The 25,857-nt window shown below is 37.0% G+C and overlaps 1 protein-coding gene across 2 annotated transcripts in view; it reads left to right on the forward strand.

Annotated features, from left to right (window-relative positions):
* The window catches only part of SYT3 (synaptotagmin 3), a 126,733-nt gene that overhangs the window by 10,878 nt on the left and 89,998 nt on the right, over nucleotides 1-25,857 (forward strand). For both annotated transcript variants that reach the window (XM_063435787.1, XM_063435786.1), the window contains exon 3: nucleotides 22,313-22,691. In XM_063435787.1, coding sequence (XP_063291857.1) covers nucleotides 22,313-22,691 — 379 coding nt within the window. The remainder of the gene's footprint in view (nucleotides 1-22,312; nucleotides 22,692-25,857) is intronic.

Consider the following 25,857-nt stretch of genomic DNA (forward strand, 5'->3'; position numbering starts at 1 on the left):
TGCTGGCAAGGCATCAGGGGAGGTGCAATACAACATCTAGAGTGCCGAAGGTTGCCTAACCCTGATCTAGACAGTGATTTAAGAGATTGACTAATTTCAACAATTAATCTCACTAAATTAAATTTACGATGCTTTGGTCCAAAATGCAAAGCAAAGGGTTTCAGAGCACCAAAATTAAGGCATTAAAACCAAGTCTAAAGTATATTTAGGTTGAAGACAAAAACAAAGAGTGCTGAGATTGGATTTATAGAACTTTACCTGGGATTGGCATTTCAGTTCCAGTAACATTACCATTGTTTTGTGGTTTTGTAAGGGGAGCATTGCCCCCCCAAAAAGCAATAATGTTAGAATGGCCGGGAATTCCAATTGGATTCAAAGTGAATTTAAAATTTTGGCCAAAAACGCTAAATTTGAAAAAAAAAATTGTCTATTCTGTTTTTATGCTATTTTGACCTTAAACTTTAAATTCACTTTGAATTCATGGCAATTCTATGTTTAGTGAATAATCCTTACAAGAAGGGTACGTTGGTGCTCTGATTACACACTGATCTAGCCAGTACAATTTATTTTTGTCCATATAACCAAATTTGAAACATTCTGCAACTTTAACTATATTAACAATTTTGCCATATTGATAACACTTTTAAATTTTTGAAATTTCCATAACAGTTCAGTGAGTAATCATCCCAGTCTTCATACATGTACACAGAATAATCTTACTGGATCTTTCACTTGACCTTGGCATTAAACTCACATTCAATCTTGAAATCTTAGTATGATGTGTCACATTATGACAAGCAGTCTACGTGACACATCAGCCTTTTTTTCAAAGTCTGTATGTTCATATTGACCTTGAGATACAGTGTCTACTCATTAAGCGTAAAGGACATGTCAAAACAGACGTTTTCTGTTCAGCAGGAACTTCATATAGATATTTGCCTTCTCAGAATTGCAAGAATATGTAAGAAAACAAAAACCAATGAATGGATATTTTAACCCTCATAATAACCAATGACATATCAGACATTCCATGATATAAAGGAATGTATAACGTCTAACCTGCATGAGATTGTGAATTAAATTAAATATATATCAGAAGAGTTGATGGCGATCAACTTCATGCTTAGCGTGAACTTGTAATGAAATGTTTTCTTTATCTTAAATGTTTCCGTAAACAATGAATGCATCCTATATCACAAAGATATAGATAATTGAAAATTATGGAGATTTACTCACCTCTCCTCTGTTCCAAAGATGCTTTGTGGGTGTAACTCTTCATGTAACACCCGTCTTTGGCCTCCCTGTTATCTTCTTTGATTTGTCCTGCTTAGGGATACATCACCAAGCAGGGCAAACCACCTCGGTGACGCCGGCACGCTGACTTCCTTGCCAGCATGCTGGCGTCGATACAGTGTGATATCATGTTACTCCATTCCTATACTAGCCTAGAAGCACCAGCTAGGAGGTTTCCATAGCAACTGTAGTGCATGCGCTGCATTTGCTATACTTAGGAGAGCCAGAGGACATCCTGTGGGTGGTCTTATCTGCTCTCCCTTATCAGTTAATGACTCTGCATTGAGTGTCTGCCGATACATTAACTGAGAGCAGGGAGAAACACCAATTTTTGAATAGTTTTTTTTTCCTCAATCTATACATTTGCTAGAGAAACCGCTAGCACTATGTACAGATGAAATCTTATACTCTTGCAAAAAAGCATAAGAAAAAAATACTGTACAAAAATCCTTTAATTATTGAGACAGATTGATGAACCCTTGTTTACAGAAAAGTCACATTTTTCCAGAAATGGTTGACATGTATGCTCTGTGCTCAGTTTATCATCAATAATGTTAAAAACAGCTGATTATTTTGAAGAAAAAAAACATCCTAAGGAATCTGCTTGCTAAGGACATCCTGACTGGTGAAGTGCAACTACAGATTCCTGGTGAATCATGAAATCATTATTAGCACTAAACAATACGGTCTAATAACTATGCTGCCATTTAGACTAGATACTCTTTTGGGGCACATGTTCAAGGAGGTTTAAATCAGGCAACTTTGAGTCTGTGTGAATCACTCTCAAAAGTATAACATCCAAACATGAAAGAGTGTTAAAAGCAGTACTGTTATGTCATTTGTTTCTTTAACATATTCAAATTACAAAATGTAGATAGATGTTTTTTTTCTTCAAATATTATTTCTGAACTAAAGAGACTGACTTATCTACTCAATGTTTTTTTTCCAAAGATCAATTAAAATCTAAATTAGCTTCCAATTAATAAAAACTCCTCGTTTTCCATGCACGTTATTGTGTGCAACTTGACTGTTGGCTGACTGCTGTCTGAACTCAACCATCAATCACATAACACAGTAGGTGCAGTCTATTAACATTTGATATTGCAATTTGAAATAGGTATCCAGAAGCAGCATTTTGACGTTCGGATATGGCAATCAGAAAGAGATATTAATAAAAAATAGCAAATATAAAGTGTCTGTTCCAATCACACATTAATAACTTTGAAGAAACAATAATGAAATGACCAAATGATGAAAAAAAAATTACAAAACAGAACACAGCAAGTTATATTTTATAGTGTTGGGGCAAACGTTGACCATATTGTTGGCAAGAATCATTTCCAGTTATTTTTTTTAGACAGATTCTATATTTACTACAACTGGTATTGACCCAGATGAACTGAATATATTAGACACTAGAGACTTACTAGGGAAACAGTTGCAAGCTAATCGGTTGCTTCACTTATTAGCAAATGTAGCTATATATATTTATTTTATAACATATTTTTGATCTCAATAAAGAATCTTAGAGCCATCATAGCGGACAGTGTACATGTCTTCCAGCTGATTTTGGATCACTCTCCTACTATCTTAGATTTTTTTCTCTGGTGTCTCACTTTCGAGAAAAAGCAGAAGAAAAAAACCATTAACTATGCTCCAAGAGCTTTTTTATGGTAGGTTATGCCAGGGCATTTTAGCCTGTGTGCTCTGCCCACAAAGAGCCCTGATTGGCTACTGGTGTTTTGATTTTGTGTAACTGGCACACCCCAACACCAGCCACTACCCTTCCCAGATCCCCACGGCAAGTATGAGTTTACACCAGCGTTGCCTAAAAGGAAGCTCCTGAAATATTTTAAAACTTCAACTTTCACGGTGCTTAGCCATTCTAAAGCTTGGCAAAGCATTGTAGGATTTGCAGTCCAACAAAATCTGAGGATCTGCTATTTCTGACAACAGATATATAATTAACTAAATATTAAACCAGATAAACTGAATATATTAGATATATATCAGAACTGAATATTTAAAGAATATCTGCTGGAAACTTAGTACAATGAATATAAATGTATCCAAGACATAATCTGAATGTGTTTTTATATGTGTGTCATCTTTAATTCCTGTGTACATTCCATATCTATAATATCAAGTAGGAAAACAGATCCCTATATCCCTATATTAGCGTTTCTTCGACAAGCCAGAGTAAACCTGCTGAAGTTTGTTTTCACTATAGCAATGACATTTGCACAGCGAGTGTAGTTGTAAAATCTTTATGGAAGAGCGAAGACATGCGGCCCAGGAAGTGAAATCAATAGAGCGTGCATGTAACCTGTTTGTTACGAACAGACTGGAGAGAAGTCAGTGTCTAAAGACACTGAATTATTTACTAGTAGAAAAGCCAAGGCGCTGCAGGGCTATGCTGTATAAAGGTGTGGGTTTGAGAAATCTGAAATAATCAGAGGAACACCGGCAGACAATGGATTTGGGTGACATCCCAAAACCTTTGTATTCTCTTCCTGTTTTGTCCTTAAAGGTCATGGATATATCTGCTTTGCAAATGGGTTCAATGTTGGATAACTAAGTGATATTATGTTTTCATTAATATATAATATAAACTCCTTAGATGAACACAGCTGGGTGGCCTGGAAAGGATATGTCCTTAGCTATCCTAGTTTTCCCATGATGCTTTGCCAACCTTACCAGTCTATTTTCTTAAAAAATATCGAAAAAAGGTTTAAATAATTAAAGGAACACTAAAGTGACCCAGACCACTTCATATTAATATAGTGGTCTAGGGGCAATGATCCTCTTCAGGGTAAAACATTGCTCTATGAGGAGCATTGGATTAGACTAGTGATAAGGAAGTGACGTCTCCTCAATGACGCCTTCTCCCTGCTTCATTAAGATATAAAAGGTCAGCTAGGGAGCATATTGCGAAGAGCCTGAATATGATGTCACTTTAAAGGGACACTCCAGACCCTTAAAACTTTAAGTACAAAGAGTGTGTCCTCTTTTTTTCATTTTACAAAAAGTACAGATTTCAATCGAAATGAACACTTTTATTAATTAACCTTGTTAAACTCCCCATGGTTGAATGTCATACAACCAGTCTGTTTAGCAAACTTCCTGGTTTGTTTAGTTCAATTGAGCTAAACTCAAGAGGCAGCGATTGCTCAGAGCACATACCTTGCAAAGATTTCTCATTGAGCTGCATTGGGACGTTTGTAATTGGACAGCCACACAAAGTATGGGCGGGGTTAGAAGGGGAGGGCTTGCAAAGGCTGCAGACAAGAGCAAAGCAGCTTTTTCAAGCTGTTTTTTTTTAAATTCTTTATTTTTGTGTGCAAGAGTTAAACATACAGTTTTTTTCATGCCACGACAGTAAAAAACAGGCATTTCAAGAGGCATGAGATTTGTGGCATATGATAGTACGGCACATTTTTTTTTTAAACGATAATCAGACAATGAGGTTTCATATACTGTGCACATTTGTTATAGTAAAGGATTAGTTTACAAGCTATAGGTACCGGTCTAGATTATGCAGGTCATACATATTTACTCGAGGGTGTGCCATCTAGACAGACAGTAGATGATTACAAATAAAAAAAAAAAGTAATATACAGCGTGCTTGAGTGGGAGTAATACTACGCTTGAGCGTAAGGCGCATGTAGATATAGTAAAACACGATTCTACTGTTCATCGTTATGGATAACCAATATAATATTATTATCGCCTGAGGGTGTTTTAAGTAGGATTGCTAGTTTCAACATGGGCAATATATAAATGAATATTAAAGCAACAAACAGCAAAAAGAAAAAGGAACGTTAAATCATGTTGGTAGAATATAACTGGCTGATACCCTTGTTATACTGGGTCTGGTGTGAGTCTGTTTATGGCGTTTAGCCTATGCCGCTTAAAGTCCAGGTACAGTGAGGACGCCTGATACCAGTCTCTGTTTCCCCTGCCTGCTCTCTCTGTGTGCGGTGCAGCGGCAGGAGCAGGTGTGTCCTCCGTGTGCCGTTGGTCTCGTCTACCGTGTGGCTTAAGGGGACTTTCTCTGGGTCGCGCTGCCCCTGACGGGTGAGTCTGGAGCTCTGTGGTCAAGGTGGGTAGAAACTTTGCTGGGCTTTTCGGGAAAGTGTTGCCCGCCGCTGTGATTTCTTGTGCCTTCTCCTTTTGGTAGTCATGTGGGGGGGATGTTTGTTCTTGCCGCTGTGTGTAGCAGGGTGGCCCCCGGTAGCTGCTGGGCTTTCCGCAAGCTTATGGGGTAGCTCTTTGGGCTGTTCCCCCTCAGGAGGTCTGTGTGGTGTCGCTATGATACGAGCCTTCCACTTGGCCCAGAAGTTAGCAACGATCGCGTCTAAGCGCTCCAGCACCAGCTCGGCGGCCCTTCCTCGTGGCTCCATCGGCTGTTTCAGGCTTGGTTGGCGGGGCAGAGGTATGGCCGCCATCTTAGATTAGTCAGCCACGATCAGGAGTCGTGGGGTGATAGTCGCTTAGGGTCGGTATAGGCTTCAGCCAGTGCATACCGGGATAACCCCCACCGGTCCAGAGGGGGGGGGGGAATAGTTTTATTCCCGAGTCCGTTCCGTACGTCCGAGGAGCTAGGAGAGCGGCCGTCTCCCCTAGCCCAGGCTTGTGTAGGCCGCAAGCCGCTACCAGAACGGACCGGGCTCGGACAGGCTCACAGCGGGTATCCTCCGGTGCACCGAGGACCCCTTAGCAAGATGTGTGCTTTTTGTAGCTTGGTCGCTGGATAGCCCGGGCATAAAACTCAATTACTTTGGGCCAGAAGCAGGAGCTCTTACAGAGCACGTCTGGCTGCCTCGGATGTCAGGCTCCGCCCCCCTCTAGCTGTTTTTATGTATACCCCCAATAAAAAAATGTACAGCTAAATGTATACATGTCTTCATTGAGAGTATATATAATAAACTCTCAATTCACATTAGCTTGGCATAGTGATGGATTAAAGTGAGCATACTGGGTCTCATACAGGTTACAGTGGCCCAAGTGATTTCATGTCGTGTTAGCCAGTTATGCAAATACTTTAACCCCATCTTTACCTGCTATAAATTAGAATAGATTCAATGTATCTTCTGCAGACACTATCGAACATAATAATTCAATCTTTTGTGGCCACAGGCCAGTGCCAATTTAACTACTAGAAACACCACATTGTATGAACAATAAGCTTTAACCGGCAACAAGTTACTGGCTGATGCGTTCTTCAGTATCCCACTAGATCTTTTTTGAAATAATGTTATTTCAGCTGATACATAAAATTAATTCTGAAAATTTAATAGATACATGCATAGCTTAGTAACATATCTTCTACATCAGTGGTAGTCAACCTTTTTCTACCTACCGCCCACTAATGCATCTTTCTTGATGGAAACATTTCCTTAACGCCGACCAGTTTTCGCGCAAGTGCAGAATGTTTTTTAGAAAGGAGGGTGTTTTAAAAAAAATAATTGTACATACATTTATCTTTTTATTTCTACTTTATGCATGTTTATAATGTTTTTAACTTTAGAAAGTTTAATGAGAAAACAATAAAGTAAATTGAAATTATCTTTACTAGTGATTAACGAGATCCTTGAGGCTGATGCTGCGATACTAAATATTTGATATCTGGCTCAATTTTCGTAAGGAACAAACAAAGGTCTCCTCTTTCGGTGATATTCAGACGATTTCTCTGTTTGCTCATAATATGATTTTTCATCTGTGCATCAGCTCCCCTCCTCAATTCCCCTCCCCACCTTTTTTTTTCTTCCTTTTTTCTATTTTTTGACCTTCCTTATAGCAATGCCCAGTGGGAAGGCTGAGCTAGGTAGCCCACTTACTATTATTAGCCAACAACAATTCTCTCCTTTTCCTTTTTATTTTCCTTCTTTCTCCTTTTTTACAAGTACTCTGCCCTTCTTTCTCCTTATTTACAAGTGCCCTGCTCCTTCTTTCTCCTATTCTACAAGTACTCTGCTCCTTCTTTCTCCTTTTTACAAGTACTCTGCTCCTTCTTTCTCCTATTCGACAAGTATTCTGCTCCTTCTTTCTCCTATTCTACACATACTCTGCTCCTTCTTTCTCCTATTCTACAAGTATTCTGCACCTTCTTTCTCCTTTTTACAAGTATTCTGCACCTTCTTTCTCCTTTTTACAAGTACTCTGCTCCTTCTTTCTCCTTTTCTACAAAAAATCAGCTCCTTCTTTCTTTTATTCTACAAGTACTCTGCCCCTCCTTTCTCCTTTTTACAAGTACTCTGCTCCTTCTTTCTCCTTTTTTACAAGTACTCTGCTCCTTCTTTCTCCTATTCTACAAGTACTCTGCTCCTTCTTTCTCCTATTCGACAAGTATTCTGCTCCTTCTTTCTCCTATTCGACAAGTGTTCTGCTCCTTCTTTCTCCTATTCTACAAATACTCTGATCCTTCTTTCTCCTATTCTACAAGTATTCTGCACCTTCTTTCTCCTTTTTACAAGTACTCTGCTCCTTCTTTCTTCTATTCAACAAATAATCTGCTCCTTCTTTCTTTTATTCTACAAGTACTCTGCCCCTTCTTTCTCCTTTTTACAAGTACTCTGCTCCTTCTTTCTCCTTTTTTACAAGTACTCTGCTCCTTCTTTTTTCTATTCTACAAATACCCTGCTCCTTCTTTCTCTTTTTTACAAGTACTCTGCTCCTTCTTTCTCCTATTCTACAAATACTCTGCTCCTTCTTTCTTCTATTCTTCAAGTACTCTGCTCATTTTTTCTCCTTTTTACAAGTACGCTGCTCCTTTTCTCTCCTTTTTTACAAGTAGTCTCCTCCTTTATTTTATCCCCTTTTTTCAATTTTTCTTCCCCTTTTTTTTTTTTTATCTTTTGCTTTTTATCTCCTTTTATACTTTTCTTTTACCTTCCCTAGGGCAATGTACAAAAACTAGTTAACCCACTTATTATCATTAGCCAACAACAATTCTCTCCTGCCTATACGTTTTCTTTCTCCTATTTTACAACTGCTCTGCTCCGCTTCTGCCTGCTTCTGCCTGTCCCTGCTATCAGCTTCCACTCCTCCCCTTCTTCTTCCCACGTGTTACAGTCACGTTTGCGTGCGCATGCACGCATTCGCTTGTTCGCATGCATGAATTCTTGTGCGCGTTTGTACTTTAATGTGTGCACTCCCGCTCACCTGCCCACTCTCAAAAGGAGAAATCCTCTTAAAAGGAGTATTTCGCCGCCGAAATACTAGTGGGCGGTAGGGACCAGGTTGACGACCCATGCTCTACATAGTTATTGTAATAGTTCTCTTTCGGTATGTGGTCAAAGTAATAGTGCATGTAATGGTATGTTCTATTTTCGCTCATGCAAACCTACAAGTTTGATACATTTTCTAAGGTAAGGAGGGCAGTGGAGATGTAAAACCTTTACTTTGTATGATGTGGCTAGTATGCTCATATGCTCTAGGACATAATATATCATAATGATGTCACAGAGATGACATGTTTAGATATTTCTCAGGCATGCAAGGCATCATGGGATTTCTGGGATATGCCAATCTTTGTCCTGACTAGTGGACATATGATATAAATAAAAAAATAAAAAAATAAATCATAACCCATAGCTAACTATTAATTATTTCTCTTAGTTCCTCTCCAACTAAACAATGAGTTGCTCTAATTTGACAATATTTAGAAAAAAAAAAACCTACTTGGAAAAATCACTATCATCTGAATTGTATATTTTCCCCTTAAATCATTTTTTTTTCTATTTTGTTTTATTTTGGAAGTTGGCTACTCACAGTACTTTTATATTCATCTTATAACATTTCTGAAAATGTATTTGTAGTATGTGTACATTAAACTCAAGCACGTTCACGTTTGGCTGGGGATTGTTATTAATATATGTGAAAAAAATTGATGATTTGGCTTCATGTCTTAAATCATTGTATGGTGCCACTTATAATTTGGCTGGGGAATTGATTCTATGCAGTAATCTGAAATCTCTCGCAAATTCCTTAGAGGTGCACATTACTCCCCATGTGTTCGAAGGTACACATGCTTTCATAAATGTCTGCCTTTGTTCTTCTTACTGTTATCTTGTCAGGACAAATATCCTTATGTCATATCACATTCCACCGCTAAAGTACAAATTAATTATTCAGGCACCATGCTGAGATGTTTTCAGCTGCAGAGTAGACATGCTCACTTTTTACAACGAATTAATTGTTCTCTCCGTGATTTTCCGTAATCACAACTTCTGTTCTATTGTAGGGATAGGAGACAATTCCTGATGTCTCCTTGCGTGACTTTTCATTTTTTCCTTTTTTTTTGTGCAAATAAAATTTTGACACAATACAAATAAGTGTGTATGGCGCTTAAAATAATTAAAGAATAAATGTGCAGTGATCACAACCAATAATAAAGTGTTTCCCCAGCACTTAACAAAATACAAATAAAAATATAGAATAAAGTAGATATACTAGTTGGGACCCGCTACATATAAAGTTTGAACGAATAAAAAAATGTTAATAATACCAGCAAATGGAGTAGTCTTGATATCACAAATATGGTTTGGAAAACCTATAAATGGAAACACAGAACCATAGTGTGACCTGTAAAACTAATGTTGATAATATGATGGGATTGAATTTCACTCACATGATCCAGAGCCATCTCAGGCTCTGTATAATATGGCAAATGGGGTGCCAATACTGGTGAAACAATCCAAAAATAAAGATTATGCTAAATATTAGAATACAACTTTACCAAAATAAAGAATTTATTTATCTTTTGATTGGGACTATTATTTTTAACTTGTGGGAATGTGGGCTATGATACTTAAGAACATTTCACTTAATTGTTATTTCTATCTATCAATTCAACCATCTGTGCATGTGAGCTATTATAAGAGGAAAAAAAATGTGAATTTCCTCGTCTAACTCATACAAATTTTGTTCTATGTTTGAGACACTGTCCAAATATAGCCCCACAGCTAAAGGGACAGAAAAGAAAGAGGGAGAGCCCACTGTATGAATTTATTGTGATATTGCTCTAAACTGATGGTAACATCGTGACTTCTGGTCATTTCTGGTCAAGTGCTCATGTTTTTCTTGTTTACCAGGAAGTCCATTAAATGAGCCTTTCCAGAAATATAATCACTACAGCTCAGCCACTGGGTGCAGCCCCCCAGGTTTATGTCAAATCTTTTAGAAGTGGTTAGATAAAAATTAGGGCTTTCACTTTTTGTTCAGGTTGCAAAAGGTAAAGCCCAAATGGTGGATGGCATCAGTGGAGACAGATGTCAACTGCAAGCAGACAAAACCGTTATGGACCATAAAAATCTGTTGGAATTTTGTAGCAAAGATCTGCTGACTGTTTTTAAATAAAAATAACACAGCAGGTAACTGACAAAAACAATAAGGCAGATGATACAAAGGGATACTTCTAATGACTTGGGTGAAACCGCAACAGAGGTAGGCCAAACACCGAACGAAAGTTGAAACAAAAAAGATGGTCCAGAACCTAAAGGTTCAAAATCCAAGCAGATTTTTTGGCAGAATTTACAGCAACATGTTGACCATGAACGATCTTTGTCAAGCTTCACAAAGATCCTTCATGGTCGAAACATTGTTGCTGTACACTCTGCCAATAAATCTGCTTGTTTTTTAACCTTTAGTTTATGGACCATCCTCTGTGTTTCAAACACAATAATGTAGACAGAACAAAGTTTTTAGAATGAGGGACACTATGGTATGGCTGCCATAATTAAAAAGTTATATTTCAGTAGATGAAAGAGAATTTAGTTTATTTTGGTTCTCTGTTTAGAAAGCATCATGTCCTCAAAATATCTCCCTAATTCTGATATGGCTTCCATATTACTGCAGTTAGTAGAACACTGACTTGGTCTTTACTGAAGAAGACCAGAGCTTCAACAAATGTATTTTTAAACTGCCCTCCCATTCATGCAATATTGTAAATGTGTTGTAAATAACTAATTTGTTGTCTCTTTAGATGTCTCTGTCATTTAAATACAAACCCATTATAATCAGTACCTCAGAATTAGGGATAAAATATTGCATCTTCCTACATAAGTAAAAGAAAATAGAAAGTGATATATATAGACTAAAGCGACCTCAAGATTAACTGATTAACTTGTTAAATTGTTTCTCTTTGGAAGATTAAAGCAGTACCATTTGAGGCAATGTTTATAATCCTTAGATTTATTTTGATAATCCTTTTTATGTTTAATATTATTTATGAAGTTCTTCAATCTAAATCCGCTTATGCATAATTGGGTAAATGTAGAATGCAAGTAATATGTAATTTTACTGATACAGTGCCGCATATCTGGGGCTGTTCCCTGTGAACACCAAGCCATGTTTAATAGACGGCACCATCCAGTACACTTGGACACACTGCAGGTTATGTTCTTCCTATTGTGCTGGTGTATTTGCTGCACTGTTAGGTAATGAAAGGGATACTATAGTGTTTGGAATGCAAAGTCACCATTTAGATGAGCAGGCCCCGCTGCCAGGGTTAAAACAGTGATTTTATTTACCTTATCCCCCTCGCATTGCTAGTCTCTGGCATGCTGCTCCATGTCTTCGGATGAGATCATCAAGATCGATGATCTAGGCCAGTCCAATGCTTTCCTCTAGGATATTGTATTTGCTATTATTCAATCTTCACATGATGTCTATCCATTACCTATATTATACCATGGGTAGCCAACCTTTGTCACTCCAGATGTTGGGCACTACATCTCCCCTAATGCTTTACTAGCATTATAACAGATGTAATCCACAACATCTGGAGTGCCAAAGGTTGTCTACCTCTGGCCTATACATATGTATACATATATACATACATTCATAGAATTGCATGCATGTTCTGAGGGTAGTCTCCAGTACTGAGAAAAAGTACCTCTTATAAGCAAATTAGCAGAGTCCCAGCTCCTAACCCCCTTTATATTTTGCAATGTCCTGTCCATTCTGTTACTATTTTAAGGAAGAAACACATGCCATGCACTTTTTCAGTGTATACCTAGATTTAAAAAAACAAACAAAAAAAACCAAAAAACTAATCCTCAAAATAATGAGGGTTAATAGAATTAATAAGTGCCAACGTGCTACTGCTTAAGCAGTCTTTGTACACTGTCAGTATGTTATTTGTTGTTTAAGGAAAGAAGGAAAGGCTTATCCCCAAATAATTGAGAACGTAGTCTCAGGGTCATGTCCTAGCTCTATAGTAAACATTGAATAAGGAAAGAGGATACGGAACAATTATGTGCAGAACACTTTCCTTTTGTTTCTCAGCCATGGAGAGTCACTTATCTCTGCCTTCCCTAGTTGCATATTGTTTTATTGGACCTTCAATAAAATCACTATTTAATCTAATCTTGTGTAATATCATTTTGCACCAATGATTGTTTAAAGTGCTATTACCACTGCACCAAGAATATTATTATTAAACTATTTTTTATATAGCATTCGTCTTCCAAATGGAACTCAGAACACTTTAGCATTCGCTGTAAGATAATAACATAAATAGCAGTTGATTATTTGATGTTGCCATTACGCCACTATTGCTATCGTAGGAATCAGTCTGTTAATGCTGTTTGTGTCCAGAACATTTTTATCGATGTTTGATCTTCAATCGATAAAGACTACATATGTTTGGTTGCATCACCAACATATTACATCGATTATTCACTTAACCGAGTATTGACATTTTTTGTCCAAAATAGTTGAGCTGGAAAATATGCAAAATTAAAGAATTTATCTAATGCAGGTATTTCTACTTAAAACTTTCAACCTCTGGTCTATGTCTGCAATGTCCAGTTTAGTGAATAGCCTATCTAATAATTTTGTGTCATTTCAAATTGTTAATATTACCTAAATGGCAAATATTGTCTGTCTTTTTGACCTAGTATTTTTGAAGTTATGTATAATTCTAGTACTATCATACTGCAAATTGTTAGACAGCAATTTTCATGATATAATGTGTACGTGCTTATACCATTAACTAGCCTGTTCTTCTCTGTCTGCCACCAGTCCAATACTGGTTACAATTTAACAGAGTAGTCTCAGTATTTGTTGTCAATACTAGATAATTGGAATGGAGGTTAAACTCTCTTGGGTAATTGATCGTCAGTGATCTTTTTAGGTTGTGATTGCAGTAAATCTATTACCCAAACTGTGTTTGGGACCGTGTGTAAATGACAAGACAATGTGAGATGAGAGAATTATACATTAGTCAAACAAAACAACTGGCAAAGGCAAAGATTGAGAGAAATATTAGGCTATAAAATGTGAGTCAGCTTCGAAAATGAAAACACAGATTTCAATTGTTTCCTCTTGTGAATAAAATGTTTCTTTTGGTAACCGCTATGCAAACCTCTGCTTCTATTTTAGAATTGTGTGTTGACGTTGAAGTTGCTATTAGCTTCAAAGTTCACAGTGCTGTCATCTTTGTATAGCAAGCTCATGGGTGGCCTAGTTTAGAATTATTCACTGAGATTTGAACTGAATTACCATAAAATGTTTATTCTTTTCATGAGATGCTCCATTTTCTTTTAAATTCATATGAAATATGTATTATAGTGACATCGCAATCCAGTTCAGTCCTGGCACAGTCAGGGCATACCTTGCAAATAAGAATGAGAAATAGAAATACTGTTTCAATTCTCTTCTTCTCCGTATACTCTCTCCATGCAGACAGAACTTCTAAAATGATTGACAGAGAGCAAAGATGGAGTTGCCCAGTTGCAGGATAAGGTTTTGCAGGAGGTTTTGCAGGAGGTTTTGATTTCTAAATTTAATAAAAAAATTTACATCTCAAAAATGCATATTTGTTAAATATAAGGATAAGTAAATATAATTTAGAAAATCCTGGTAAATGATAGTTCCCATTTAAGGCATTTTAATGGTCAGTTGGCCTAAATATTCTTTACACATCTATAAAGCTTTGCTACTGAGTTTTAGTCTCTGAGACAAATGTACAGCATCCCCAAGTTGCCATGATTATGTTAAACATGATCTTATCTTTTAATGAATTGTTATGTCCTTACCTTTTATTGAAGTGTGATCATCCTGGTAGGCATTGTACCGACATCGACCCTGACACAAGTCCATTACGTTACGTTTTTCTCAGGGGAAATATACATTCTATCTACCATAATGCTTGTTAAAATTTAATTTACAAAGCAGCATAGCTCTAAAATAAGAGCTCATTTGTTTCTCAGCTTAGAGTAGGCTTCCATTATCAAAATTTTCTTCTGGAACCTCAATGGAAAATTCATAGTTCAGGGCTGTGTTTGTTGAAATACAGTCCGGAATTATGGTTTTTTTTTTTTAGTTTCCCAGTTAGAGTCGTTACATTACTTGGACTAAGATATTGAATAATGCACTCTTTGTCGTAACAGTGGATATTTATTTTAAACATTGCTTCTTGCCATGATGTGGACCTTTCTCAACTGAGTTATTATTTAACATTTAGTTTTTTTAAGCCTCCATTTAATATGCTTTCCAAATGATTCAATTCCTTAAGAAAAACTTTCTAGATGATTTGTCTACCAAAGTCACCGTTAAACTCTGCGACCTCTTGTAGATCAAATATTTGGAAAGTGTATCTAACAGAATGTAGAAAAGGGTTCTATGACTGTGTTACACCCATACAACAGCATAAGAGCAAAGTGGGTCTTAAGTGTTAACAAAGTCACAGAGGTGATACACCAGTGAGACACTCTAGGGGTATCTCAGGGCTTAACCCCCTAATGTATGAAAAAAAAGGAAAAAAGAATAAGCCAAAATCGTTTCACATAAGTGGAGGAGAGGGATCCCTGGATATATTCCAGTATCTAAAGTAATGGTGTGATCTCTGTGGTGGAGACAAATGTAACAAAAACTTAAATTATAAGCAAAATGGCTATATACATAAAGTCCTTAGCCTTGTAAGGCTATTCCTATATTAGATGAGACAGGTCTACCACACAGCATACATGACTAGCTTAATTGTTGGTAAAAAGTAGGTCCAGTGTAAGGTATATTCTGTATGTATTTTAGTCAGATTTGAATTTATGTATATAGCCATTTTGCTTATAATTTAAGTTTTTGTTAAATTTTTCTCGACCACAGAGATCACACCGTTACTTTAGATACTGGTATATATCCAGGGAGCACTCTCCTCATTTATGTGAGAAGATTTGGGCCTATTCGTTTTTCCTTTTTTATCTAACAGAATGGAATCATTTGGTAAACTTATTAAATTGAGGCCAGAGTCACGTACCCCAAGAGTTCCAACTGAATATGACAGTGGGTTCTGTGCACATGTAATATCTAATGCAGCTTCTCGGTAATATGTGCGAAACCTTGAGAAACCCAATACCCGATATGCCCTAATGGCCAAAAAAAGTAATAATCCAAAAATCTAACTCTGGGACGACATTTATATCAGATTGTCCATTTACATTTGTAGATTGTGCTAACTACTCTACCACTTGAGCAACTTGCTTTTGAGACATTGGTTCTCTCCAACCATCAACTTCAATTACTTGGTTTGGTATCCCTAATTTTCATATTCTCCCCGTGTTTTCCACTTAACATGACTGATATTCTATTTTCAGTGTAAAATCGGATTTCTGCATCTCTGGTTTTTTAAAGGTCCCCCGCTAAGGATTGGGGAATGGATTAATTATAACAAGTTTGGCTGCTGATTCAATGGGAATTAAATATCTTGTGAGCATAAAACATGTTTATAATTTGTCTTTTTATAAGGACAGAGCCATTCATTATTTAAAGACTAGGCATTATCAATCGGCATGCGTAGAGGATATGATTGTAGAACACTGAAAAAGGCTTGTCTTGTTCTTTTCCCCAAAGTCTGGAGTTCATAACTTTTAATGTATTGTATTATTATTGGCACATTAATACATAGTGTATATCAGATACATGCAGTGTTAGATCTGAAATTATTTATACTCTTTATATTAAATGTAAGATATAGTCATGATTTATTATTTTACATTCTTTCTTTATATTCTGGATAATAATAAACCACTTCGCTACCACATATCCAAGTTGTAGAGTATAAATTCTATAGGTAAATATTAATATATGCAGAATTATTCCCATTTTGAAATGTGTATTTAAGAACTTTATGTGCTGAACCTCTAACCTATTGTAATGTCAACAGTAAAGTTCTCCTTATGCCTCTAAACACTATATAAATAATATATAAACACATGCTTTTTATGACTACGACACATACAATAGCTTCCCACTATAAAAATAATGTGAATAGTTCTACCTACACCTGCAAGCCTCCCAGATTATTAGTCTGGTGTGTTTAGGGTGACCAGATCCACCATGTTTTCAGACACAAATAATGTTGTCATATTTATGGAAACGCGTGAAAAGGGTTGCCCTGAAGTATGTATAATTCATATTCTGCAGGATTCTTCATTGCCCAATTGCTTGATTGCAGGATTCTTCATTGCCTTATTGCTTAATCTTATACACCTTCTTCTGCATGCTACAGGGCTACCTTTTCATGTGCTGCCAATCAATATGGGCATAAAACATGGTGGATCCGGTCAACCTTGTGTGTTCTTCTAGTGTTTCTTCATTATCAGAAACAGGGACGGATGGACAATTAGGCAACCTCAGGTGGCAGCCTAGGACCAGGGTACAGACAGGGGACCCGGACCTTGAATTTTCCTGACTTCATTCACCATCTATATGTAAACAATGAAGAAGAAACCCATATAACATACCTCTCATCAAATACAGATATGTGCAAAGAGTGCCAAACATGCCCGGACACCCCCTAATTGAGGGCAATCTGTCCTCCCGATAAACTTTTTAAATCCTTGCCTGCACTTCTGAATCAGTTTTAAGAACACACAAATATTGGTAATTTAACAAATATGTTTGATGAATTAAAATAAATTTCTTTATGGTTTAGGTTTCATGAAATGTTGGCCTGTTTTTTGTTTTTTTTTAAAAAAGCAGAAAATTCACACCCTAATGAAATGTGTTGCCCACATGCCACTGATCATATGTCTATCCCAGCATGCTTTTTTAGAGTACTGCAATTTTGCTGCCACAATCGCTGAATTTTTCATTCAACAGCTCAGTGCTAACTGACCTTTATGCTCAGTGCTCCAGAACAAATTCAGAAACTAATTGCCAGGACACATAAAAGGTATAGCGAACACTGCAGGAGATACAGAAAGCCACCAGGATTGAGAAGTAACCAGTGATTTCATTGAACAGGAACAAAAAATCATATTTGTAATAAAAAGTATTTTTGGGTAGGGAAACTTATCTTAATGCACCCATAGCAACCTGCTTCCTCCACATGTGTATTCACAGCTGTACAAATGGTAAGGAGTCGTACACACACTGTATGTCTTAGAATGTATGTATAGATGGATGGACACACAAGGTTGACAGTAAATGGGGGAACCAACAGAGACTGGATACAAGTGTACCATTTCCTTTATACTAACTCATTAAACAAAGACATATGTATAGACTGTAAGCCTGTTTGAGCCGGGTTCTCTTCAACCTATCATTCCTGTAAGTTTTCTGGTAATTATCCTATTTATAGTTAAATTCCCCATCTCATAATATTGTAAAGCGGTACGGAATATGTTGGTACTATATAAATGGCAATAATAATAATAATATGTTGCATTGACAAGAGATTATTGTCCTTATCAACCATGCGAGATATAAAATCTAGCTCTAATTTATTGGTGTAAATGCCACATCCCAATAGAAAATATATTGGAAATATATAGAGAAACATGTGTAGTATTTTCTAAAGCTTGGATTTCAATCTCTGACTCCAAGATATTGGCCTACAACTCCCAAAATTATTTGTATACAGTAGAGTACTACCCAGAGAATCATAGAAGTTGTTGTTCAGGACAATCTGGGTGTCTGAAGATTGAGATGCTTGTTCTAGACACTTTCCTCACATATAAAGTATACACTAATAAGCCACAACTTTAAAACCACTGACAGGTGAATGAGTAACATTTATTATATTTTTACAATGGCATCTTTTAAGGTGAACAGTCAGTTCTTGTATTGGAAGCAGGGATAATGGGCAAGCAAATCTGAGTGATTTTGATGGCAAGACGACTGAGTTAATTCATCTCCATGACGGGAAGTATTATATGGTGTTCCTGGTATGTATTTGTTAGTACCTACCTAAAATGGTGCGAGGAAGGACAACCTGCGAGCAAGGTCATGAGCACCCGAGGCTCACAAATGCACATGGGGAGCAAAGGCTAGCCTGTCTGGTCCAATCATACAGAAGAGCTACTGTAGCTCAAATTGGAAAAAAAACATAATGCTGTCTAGGACAAAAAGGTGTCATAACACACATTGCTTCAAAGATTGCTGCGTATGGGGCTACGTAGCCACAGACTGTTCAGAGTGTACATGATGACCCTTGTCCACCTCCAAAAGCACCTTCAATGGGGACATGAGAATCAGAACTGGATCATGGAGCAATGGAAGAAGGCTGGTCTGATGAATCATATTTTCTTTTAGATCAGGTGGATGGGCAGGTGTGTGCAACATTTATGTGGGGAAGAGATGTCAACAGGATGTACTATGGCTCCTGGCATTCATGTGGATGTTACTTTGACATGTTTCACCTACCTAGATATTGTTGCAAACCACGTATACTCCTTCATGGCAATGGTGTTCCCTGATGGCAGTGGCCTCTTTCAGAAGGATAATGTACCTGTTACACTGCAGAAAATGTTCAGGAATGGTTTGAGGAACCTGACAAAAAGTTCAAGGTGTTGCCTTGTCCTTATGCTAATTAATGTCTTGGTGCCAGATATCACAGGACACATTCAGATGCCTTGTGGTGTCCATGACTCATGGCATCAGAGCATGAGGGGGTACATGGTATTAGGCAGGTGGTTTTAATGTTGTGGATGATCAGTGTACAGAGAGAGAGAGGGAGGAAGAGAGAGAGAAAACAAGGAATGACCGCACTCTTAGGCCTTTCATAGGATATAATAAATTATAACTTTTAATTTACATAATTTTAAAAATGAATAAATCATCAACGTTTCAGCCCAATATGAGGGCGTTCATCAGGATGGCAGAACCTTTCTCCATATCCTATGAAAGGCCTAAGAGTGCGGTCATTTCTTGTTTTTTCTATATCTTGTGCCTGACCAGCACTGGGTATTTATACTATATTCCAGGAGTGCAAGCATATATACACACCTTATAGGGGAGACTGTGTATTTGTATCCATGTGTGTGCATGAGTATGGATGTAAGAGGTTTTAATGTTTGAGAATACAGTCCAAAACTAGCATGCTCGGCAATATCTTAAGTGACATGGCAGTTATGTAATAATATAATGGGGTTTACCAAAACCCTAGCCTTAAAGGGTTAACTCACATGCTAACTCTCAGTATAAACAGCTAGTCTAGGGTACTAGATGTCAGCAATCCCTGCTGGGGGATTATGCATTATCACATTTATCAGTTCCCCTACACATTGCACCTATTTTGTCCATGCAGTTCATGTGATCAATAGGTCTCAGTGGAAAGAATTTAGTATTGATTATCCATGCATAGGCAGCTGTAGCAGCTGATGCCTCACCGCAGCTGCAACATCATTCACCGAGAATACGAATGATTGACAGAGGGGAAGAAGATGTACAAAACATGAATATTGTTATCGGTGTTGGGACTCTTTCCCACTCCATTTTGTAATTCAGATGCAGATTTGGAAATTGGCTCTTAATCTGCACATTCCTAATAAAGAAATTTAGAAACTTATTAAAAAATATCTGACTCCCAGGGTACTTAAATGGACACTGTCGGTACCCAGACCACTTCAACTCATTCAAGTGGTCTGGGTGCAAACTCCCATCACCCTTAACCCTGCAGTGGTAATTATTGCAGTTTTTATAAACTGCAATAATTACCTCTGACGGTTTACTCCTCCTCTAGTGCCTGTCTACCAGATGTCTACCGAATTTCGGGCAATTCGGACATTTGGGTACTTCCGAATGTCCGATTAGATGAATTGCCGAATTGTTGAAGTGCCGAAATTGCCGAAGTGTTGAAGTGCCGAATTTCCGAAGTGCCGAAGTTCCGAAGTTGCCGAAGTGGCGAATTGCCGAAGTCCCGAATTTCGGAATGCCGAACCGAACTGAAAATTTTCCCCATGCAAATGCCTATTTAATTGTACCTTTCAATGCAAAAATTATGAATTATCAACCCTTGTAGGAGTCAGCATGACACTTTAATAACGAAATTTAATTGCTAGTCCATCTTAAGGACCACTATAGGCACACACACCACTTCATCTCATTTAAGTGAAATGGGTATAGTGATCCTGACTTTTTAGCCCTGCAGCCCCTTTAATTTTGTAAGGATTAACACACCTCTAGTGCAGTGGTGTATCCTGGTTTTGTGCTGCCCTAGGCAGGACAAAACTCAGGTGCGCTGACGTCATATTCCGTCTCCCAGCCTCACTCTGTGGCGCGCGAGGGAGTTGAGCAGACCGCTCAGAGGAAGTGCTCCCTCGCCAGCGCTGCCCGCCGCCATCCCAGCATGTCAGTTAGCCCCAAGGCTAACAAGGCATTTGCCCTGGGCATTTGGGGGCGGCTTTTTTTGCCGCCCCCTGGAAAATGCCGCCCAAGGCAAAATCTATAATCTATACAATCTATACAATCTATAAACATCCAAGGGAATTTAATATATATATATATATATATATATATATATATATAAAATGTGTTGTAAATAATTATGATGATATTATTTCTAGTTGATGGATAAAATCAAGATCCTGTTGTGGCCAATTCTGTTTTATTTAGGTCTACTTAGCACAGGTTAGAAGTCAATCATTCTTTAATGTACTTGATGTTATAGGGTGATGATGTTAACTCGTTCTTTTTGCTGTTCTCTTGCTAGCATGTATCAGTTAGTTATTTACACATCAGTAAATGCGAACCTTTGATCCAATGAGGTCTGCTTGTGGTTTGATGCATATGTTGAGTTGCATATGGGCATTAACGATAACCCACAAGGGATTCAAATGCTTTTTTTAGCTACTGGTGCATCCACTGCACATATTTTAATCCTGAAAGAAAGAGAAACATATATATATATATATATATATATATATATATATATATATATATATATATATATATATATATATATATATGCACAATGTAAAGAGAATATATTCAGACACTACAAAAGAACAAGCTTATATATAAAACTATAACACAGGGAGATTGGGAAATTGGGAACATTGCTGCTTGCAAACACTAATGCAAATTATATATATATATATATATATATATATATATATATATTTGTTTATATATATATATATATGTATATATATAAAATCCGAGTGCCCTGCACTCAATTTAACCGGTCTTGTCAGATGCCTCGGTGCAATAGCTCCAGCCACTCAATATATTCCCGAAAGAGTGCACTCAAAGGACTTGAATAAATTTTCAAATAAATACTTTAATGAAGTATTAAATTACAAGAAAAATACGTATTTTTCTTGTAATTTAATACTTCATTAAAGTATTTATTTGAAAATGTATTCAAGTCCTTTGATTGCACTCTTTCTGGAATATATATGTATATATATATATATATATATATATATATATATATATATATATATATATTGTGATTTGTAATAGTGTTATGGGAAATCACAGTGTATATTTTTTAAAGTTCTAATATACAAACATAAAAAGTATACTCATCATGTGCCATAGTTTAAAGTTATTTCTATATTGTTTATAAACCAACCAGTAAATTTCTACAATAGTAGTCTTTCTTAAATATCAATTAATATGTCTGTCCATCTGTCCAGTCAGTCAGGTTGCTTGGTAAAGAGAATATACGTACCACAAAGTAACTAATAGTGTTCTGTCTTAGACTATTGAGAAACTTGCACCTTCAACCATAGACCAAATGAGATATATATCATAAGCTATTTCTGATGAATATATCTTTCTTTTCCAGATATCTCTGTAAGTCTGCTGTCTGTCATAGTAACTTTCTGTGGGATCGTTCTTCTTGGGGTCTCGCTCTTTGTTTCCTGGAAGTTATGTTGGATTCCATGGAGGGACAAAGGTTCTTCCCAGAATCAACGCAAAGATCATGGACATCATGGCCACCTCCACCATTCCCACTATGGGGACTTGCTGGTGGATCGAGTGGAGCTTGGACCTGAGATGCCTGAACGTTCTTATTTAGACATGGATTCTTACCCAGAAGCCAGCATTAAAAATAGTCAGACATCTCCTGACATACCTGTGGAAAGTCAAGCTATGGCTAAGGAATCACAGATCCCTTACGCACAGTCCCACCAGCAAGTGGCAAACATAGCCCCAGCTACCAGGTAATAATACTTAACTCATCAATATTATTGATATTTTTTCATATAAAGCTAAAGATACAATAAACATAATTGGTAAACAGATCAGGTAGAATCACCCTGGTGATGAAGGTCATTGAGTAAATTTATTTACTTCAAATTACTTATAGTATACTGGAGAGGAGCCCTAGTCCTAGCAGGGACACTTCTCCGCTGGTTAGTCCAAAATACACTCAAGAAGTAAAATAAACCAAGGATCTCCCACCAACTCCCCAGCAACTGGACGACACTCAGCTCTGTGGGTATAACTGAATTTTATTGACACATGCACAGCTTTTATGCCCAGTCCCCTGCAAGGGGTTTCACATGCAGAAAATGCAGGGGTTTCAATCCCAAGATCCCTTGTGCCTGAGAGATAATTGCCTGAGTAAACTCCCCCAATTTAATTATCTCTCAGACACAAAAAATATACTGTACCCCAAAAGTCCCCCAACCATACCTGGGAACGGGAATGTCTTCGTGTGGAAGTTTTGACCGGCCAGACACTAGACGTTAGCCTAAAATAGTTCCAGGGAAATATGTGTCTTGGCTGGTCTCTATTCGTGGGGCTCCTGTGCGAAAACCAAAAAAGGGAATCTCTCATTTTCCGGGTACGAATGCTCCCCCTGTTCGATGGTTTATATCTCCCGAATGCCATTTGTGTAGGTGGTCGGGAACATGAACCTGTTAATTTACATTTTTTTGTATTATTATTAATGCATGATCTACATAATGCATAAAAAATGTGGCGGGTGGGGAAGATAAATTTTTATCCAAGTAATTATGGATGTTTGAGATGTGCATAAACTTTACCTGAAAGGAAAATACAAGAAACCAGTCTGAGATGTCATAGTAGGACAACCTTGACCTAATTTTTTTTTTTTTTGGAAAAGATTTTTGAAATTATCACAATCTGTTAGAAAAACAGAAAATATTCATCTACACAAATTCCCACCAACTTGAATGACAGATTCTGTCTATGGGACAGATTGTGATCATTTGAAATGCTTATCCCAAATAATTAAATGAAGGACATTGCTAGATGGATGAATTAGTTCCTTATTAGTTCCTTATTGGCCAATCTATATTTCTATGTTTTAAATAGTTTTACTAATGCGTATGTAGAGGAATGGACATTTGCAAGTCACTGATTACCCAATCAAATCACTGATTAATGGGTCATTCATCCACACCAGGAAGAGACTTCCCATCTGTAATATTTAATTTTGGTCTATTTATCTATTCTTGTTTCATAAACAAGGGTACTACCAAACATGGGTTTATACCCAAAGAACAATTCCACTCATCACTTTGAATGAGTAAACTGCTCTAAAATAGATAGCAGTCATGCCACGAGTCTTACCAATTACCATATAGCACGAGGTTAAAACAGGTTTATGCCTGTGTATTAGTACTCATATAGGTGTTTGCCTTAGAGGGATTTGAAGGCTGGATTGCAATTAAATAAAACAAGCACAAATATTGGAACATAAAAATATATTTCTTAACTTCATTTGTTTGTTGCAACATCACTGTCACATAGTATTTTTACAGAGTATTCTCAGCCAATCTTGGTGCTCTCATAATGTTTAATGAGAGTGATGAGCACATTCCATAATCCTCTGTATAGTAGGGGTTTATGCAATATGTATTTCTGCACTTCCAGTTAGCTCCATGAATGAATAAAGATATTATATAAGCTAATAGAAGTATAGACAAGTGGAAGTCATAGCAGAGGGCAGTTGGATTAGCTCTGCGGCAGGAATAGGCAAATGCTACAATGGTACTCGGAGTGTCATTTTAATGTAGTTAAATGAAACATAGCTAAATGAGTTTAATGGAATGTGGGATTTACTCGTCACGAGACTTTTACATAGTTGACGTTAAAGGGGAGCTGTCACTTGTTTGGAACTGACATCTTTTAATTAAAAACAAAACTTAAAGATCCACTATAATTTGTGTTAACCCTTTTTATGGGGTTCAGAAACGGCAAAGCCAGGGCACAGATTGCAAATAAAGAGGAAAAGTAGAAATGTTAATTAAAGGACTACTACACACCCCAAATTCTTTATGAATGAAGAGTACCCTAGTTTAATCCCAGTTTGTAAAAGTGCTGATTTCTATGAGAAATCATCACTTTTATAAATTAACTAGGGAATTACCCCCTGGCTGTCAATGAAACAGCCAGGGAGGATTCCTTCCTACTTCCATTAGCTCCGCTGAGAAGCCTTGTCTCCTCTGGAAAACAAAAAAGAGAAGGGCCTGTTAAGGCTGCAGTTCATAAGAACAGCAGCCTTTGCAAGCTTGTTTAAGATATACATGAATACATGCTTGTAAAATGTCATGCATGTATTCACTGGAGGTATATCTAGTCTAAATAGTTATTTATTTATTTTTTCAATATGTGGCAGTGGAGTGCTCCTTTATTTTACACTCTTCTCTGTTACATAGTTACATAGCTGAAAAGAGACTTGCGTCCATCAAGTCCAGCCTTCCTCACATATGTTTTTACTGTTGATCCAAAAGAAGGCAAAAAAGCCTAGTCTGTAGCGCGTCCAATTTTGCAACAAACTAGGAAAAAATTCCTTCTTGACCCCAAAATAGCAGCCAGATGTATGTTTTTTCTATCCTAACAACCAGGTGCAAAGGACAGAGCTTAGAACAATGATTGACAGGGAGCAAAGATGGATACACCTAGCTGTAGGATAAAGTGGTGTGGATTTTGACATTTAATTAAATTTTTCAAACCTCAATATTAAATATTTGTTAAATATTGGAATAAGTAAACAAAATCTTAAAAAATTCGGGGGAAGTGATCGTTCCCTTTAAAACATTGCAATAGTGTGAAATTTGCCTCCCTATAGAGTACTCTAATGTACTCACTGACTGAGACCAACTATTGTTTTAATATCCTATGGTTCTTAGATTTTTGGCTGTGGTTTTTGCTTTCGACTATTTAAAGTTTACCGCATACATAAAATGAAATATAGAACACTTTTAATACTATACCGCTGGGAAATATCTGAAAGTCTTTCTTAATTTGAAGTTTGCAATTGAGCTCTTGTTCATAAACCATTAAATGTAATTCTGTGCCCAGATAATTATCTGTCCATGCTCCATCTTATTAATTTTCATTAACGTTATCCGTCTT

This window comes from Pelobates fuscus, chromosome 11 (assembly GCF_036172605.1).
Source record: "Pelobates fuscus isolate aPelFus1 chromosome 11, aPelFus1.pri, whole genome shotgun sequence".
NCBI lineage: Eukaryota > Metazoa > Chordata > Amphibia > Anura > Pelobatidae > Pelobates > Pelobates fuscus.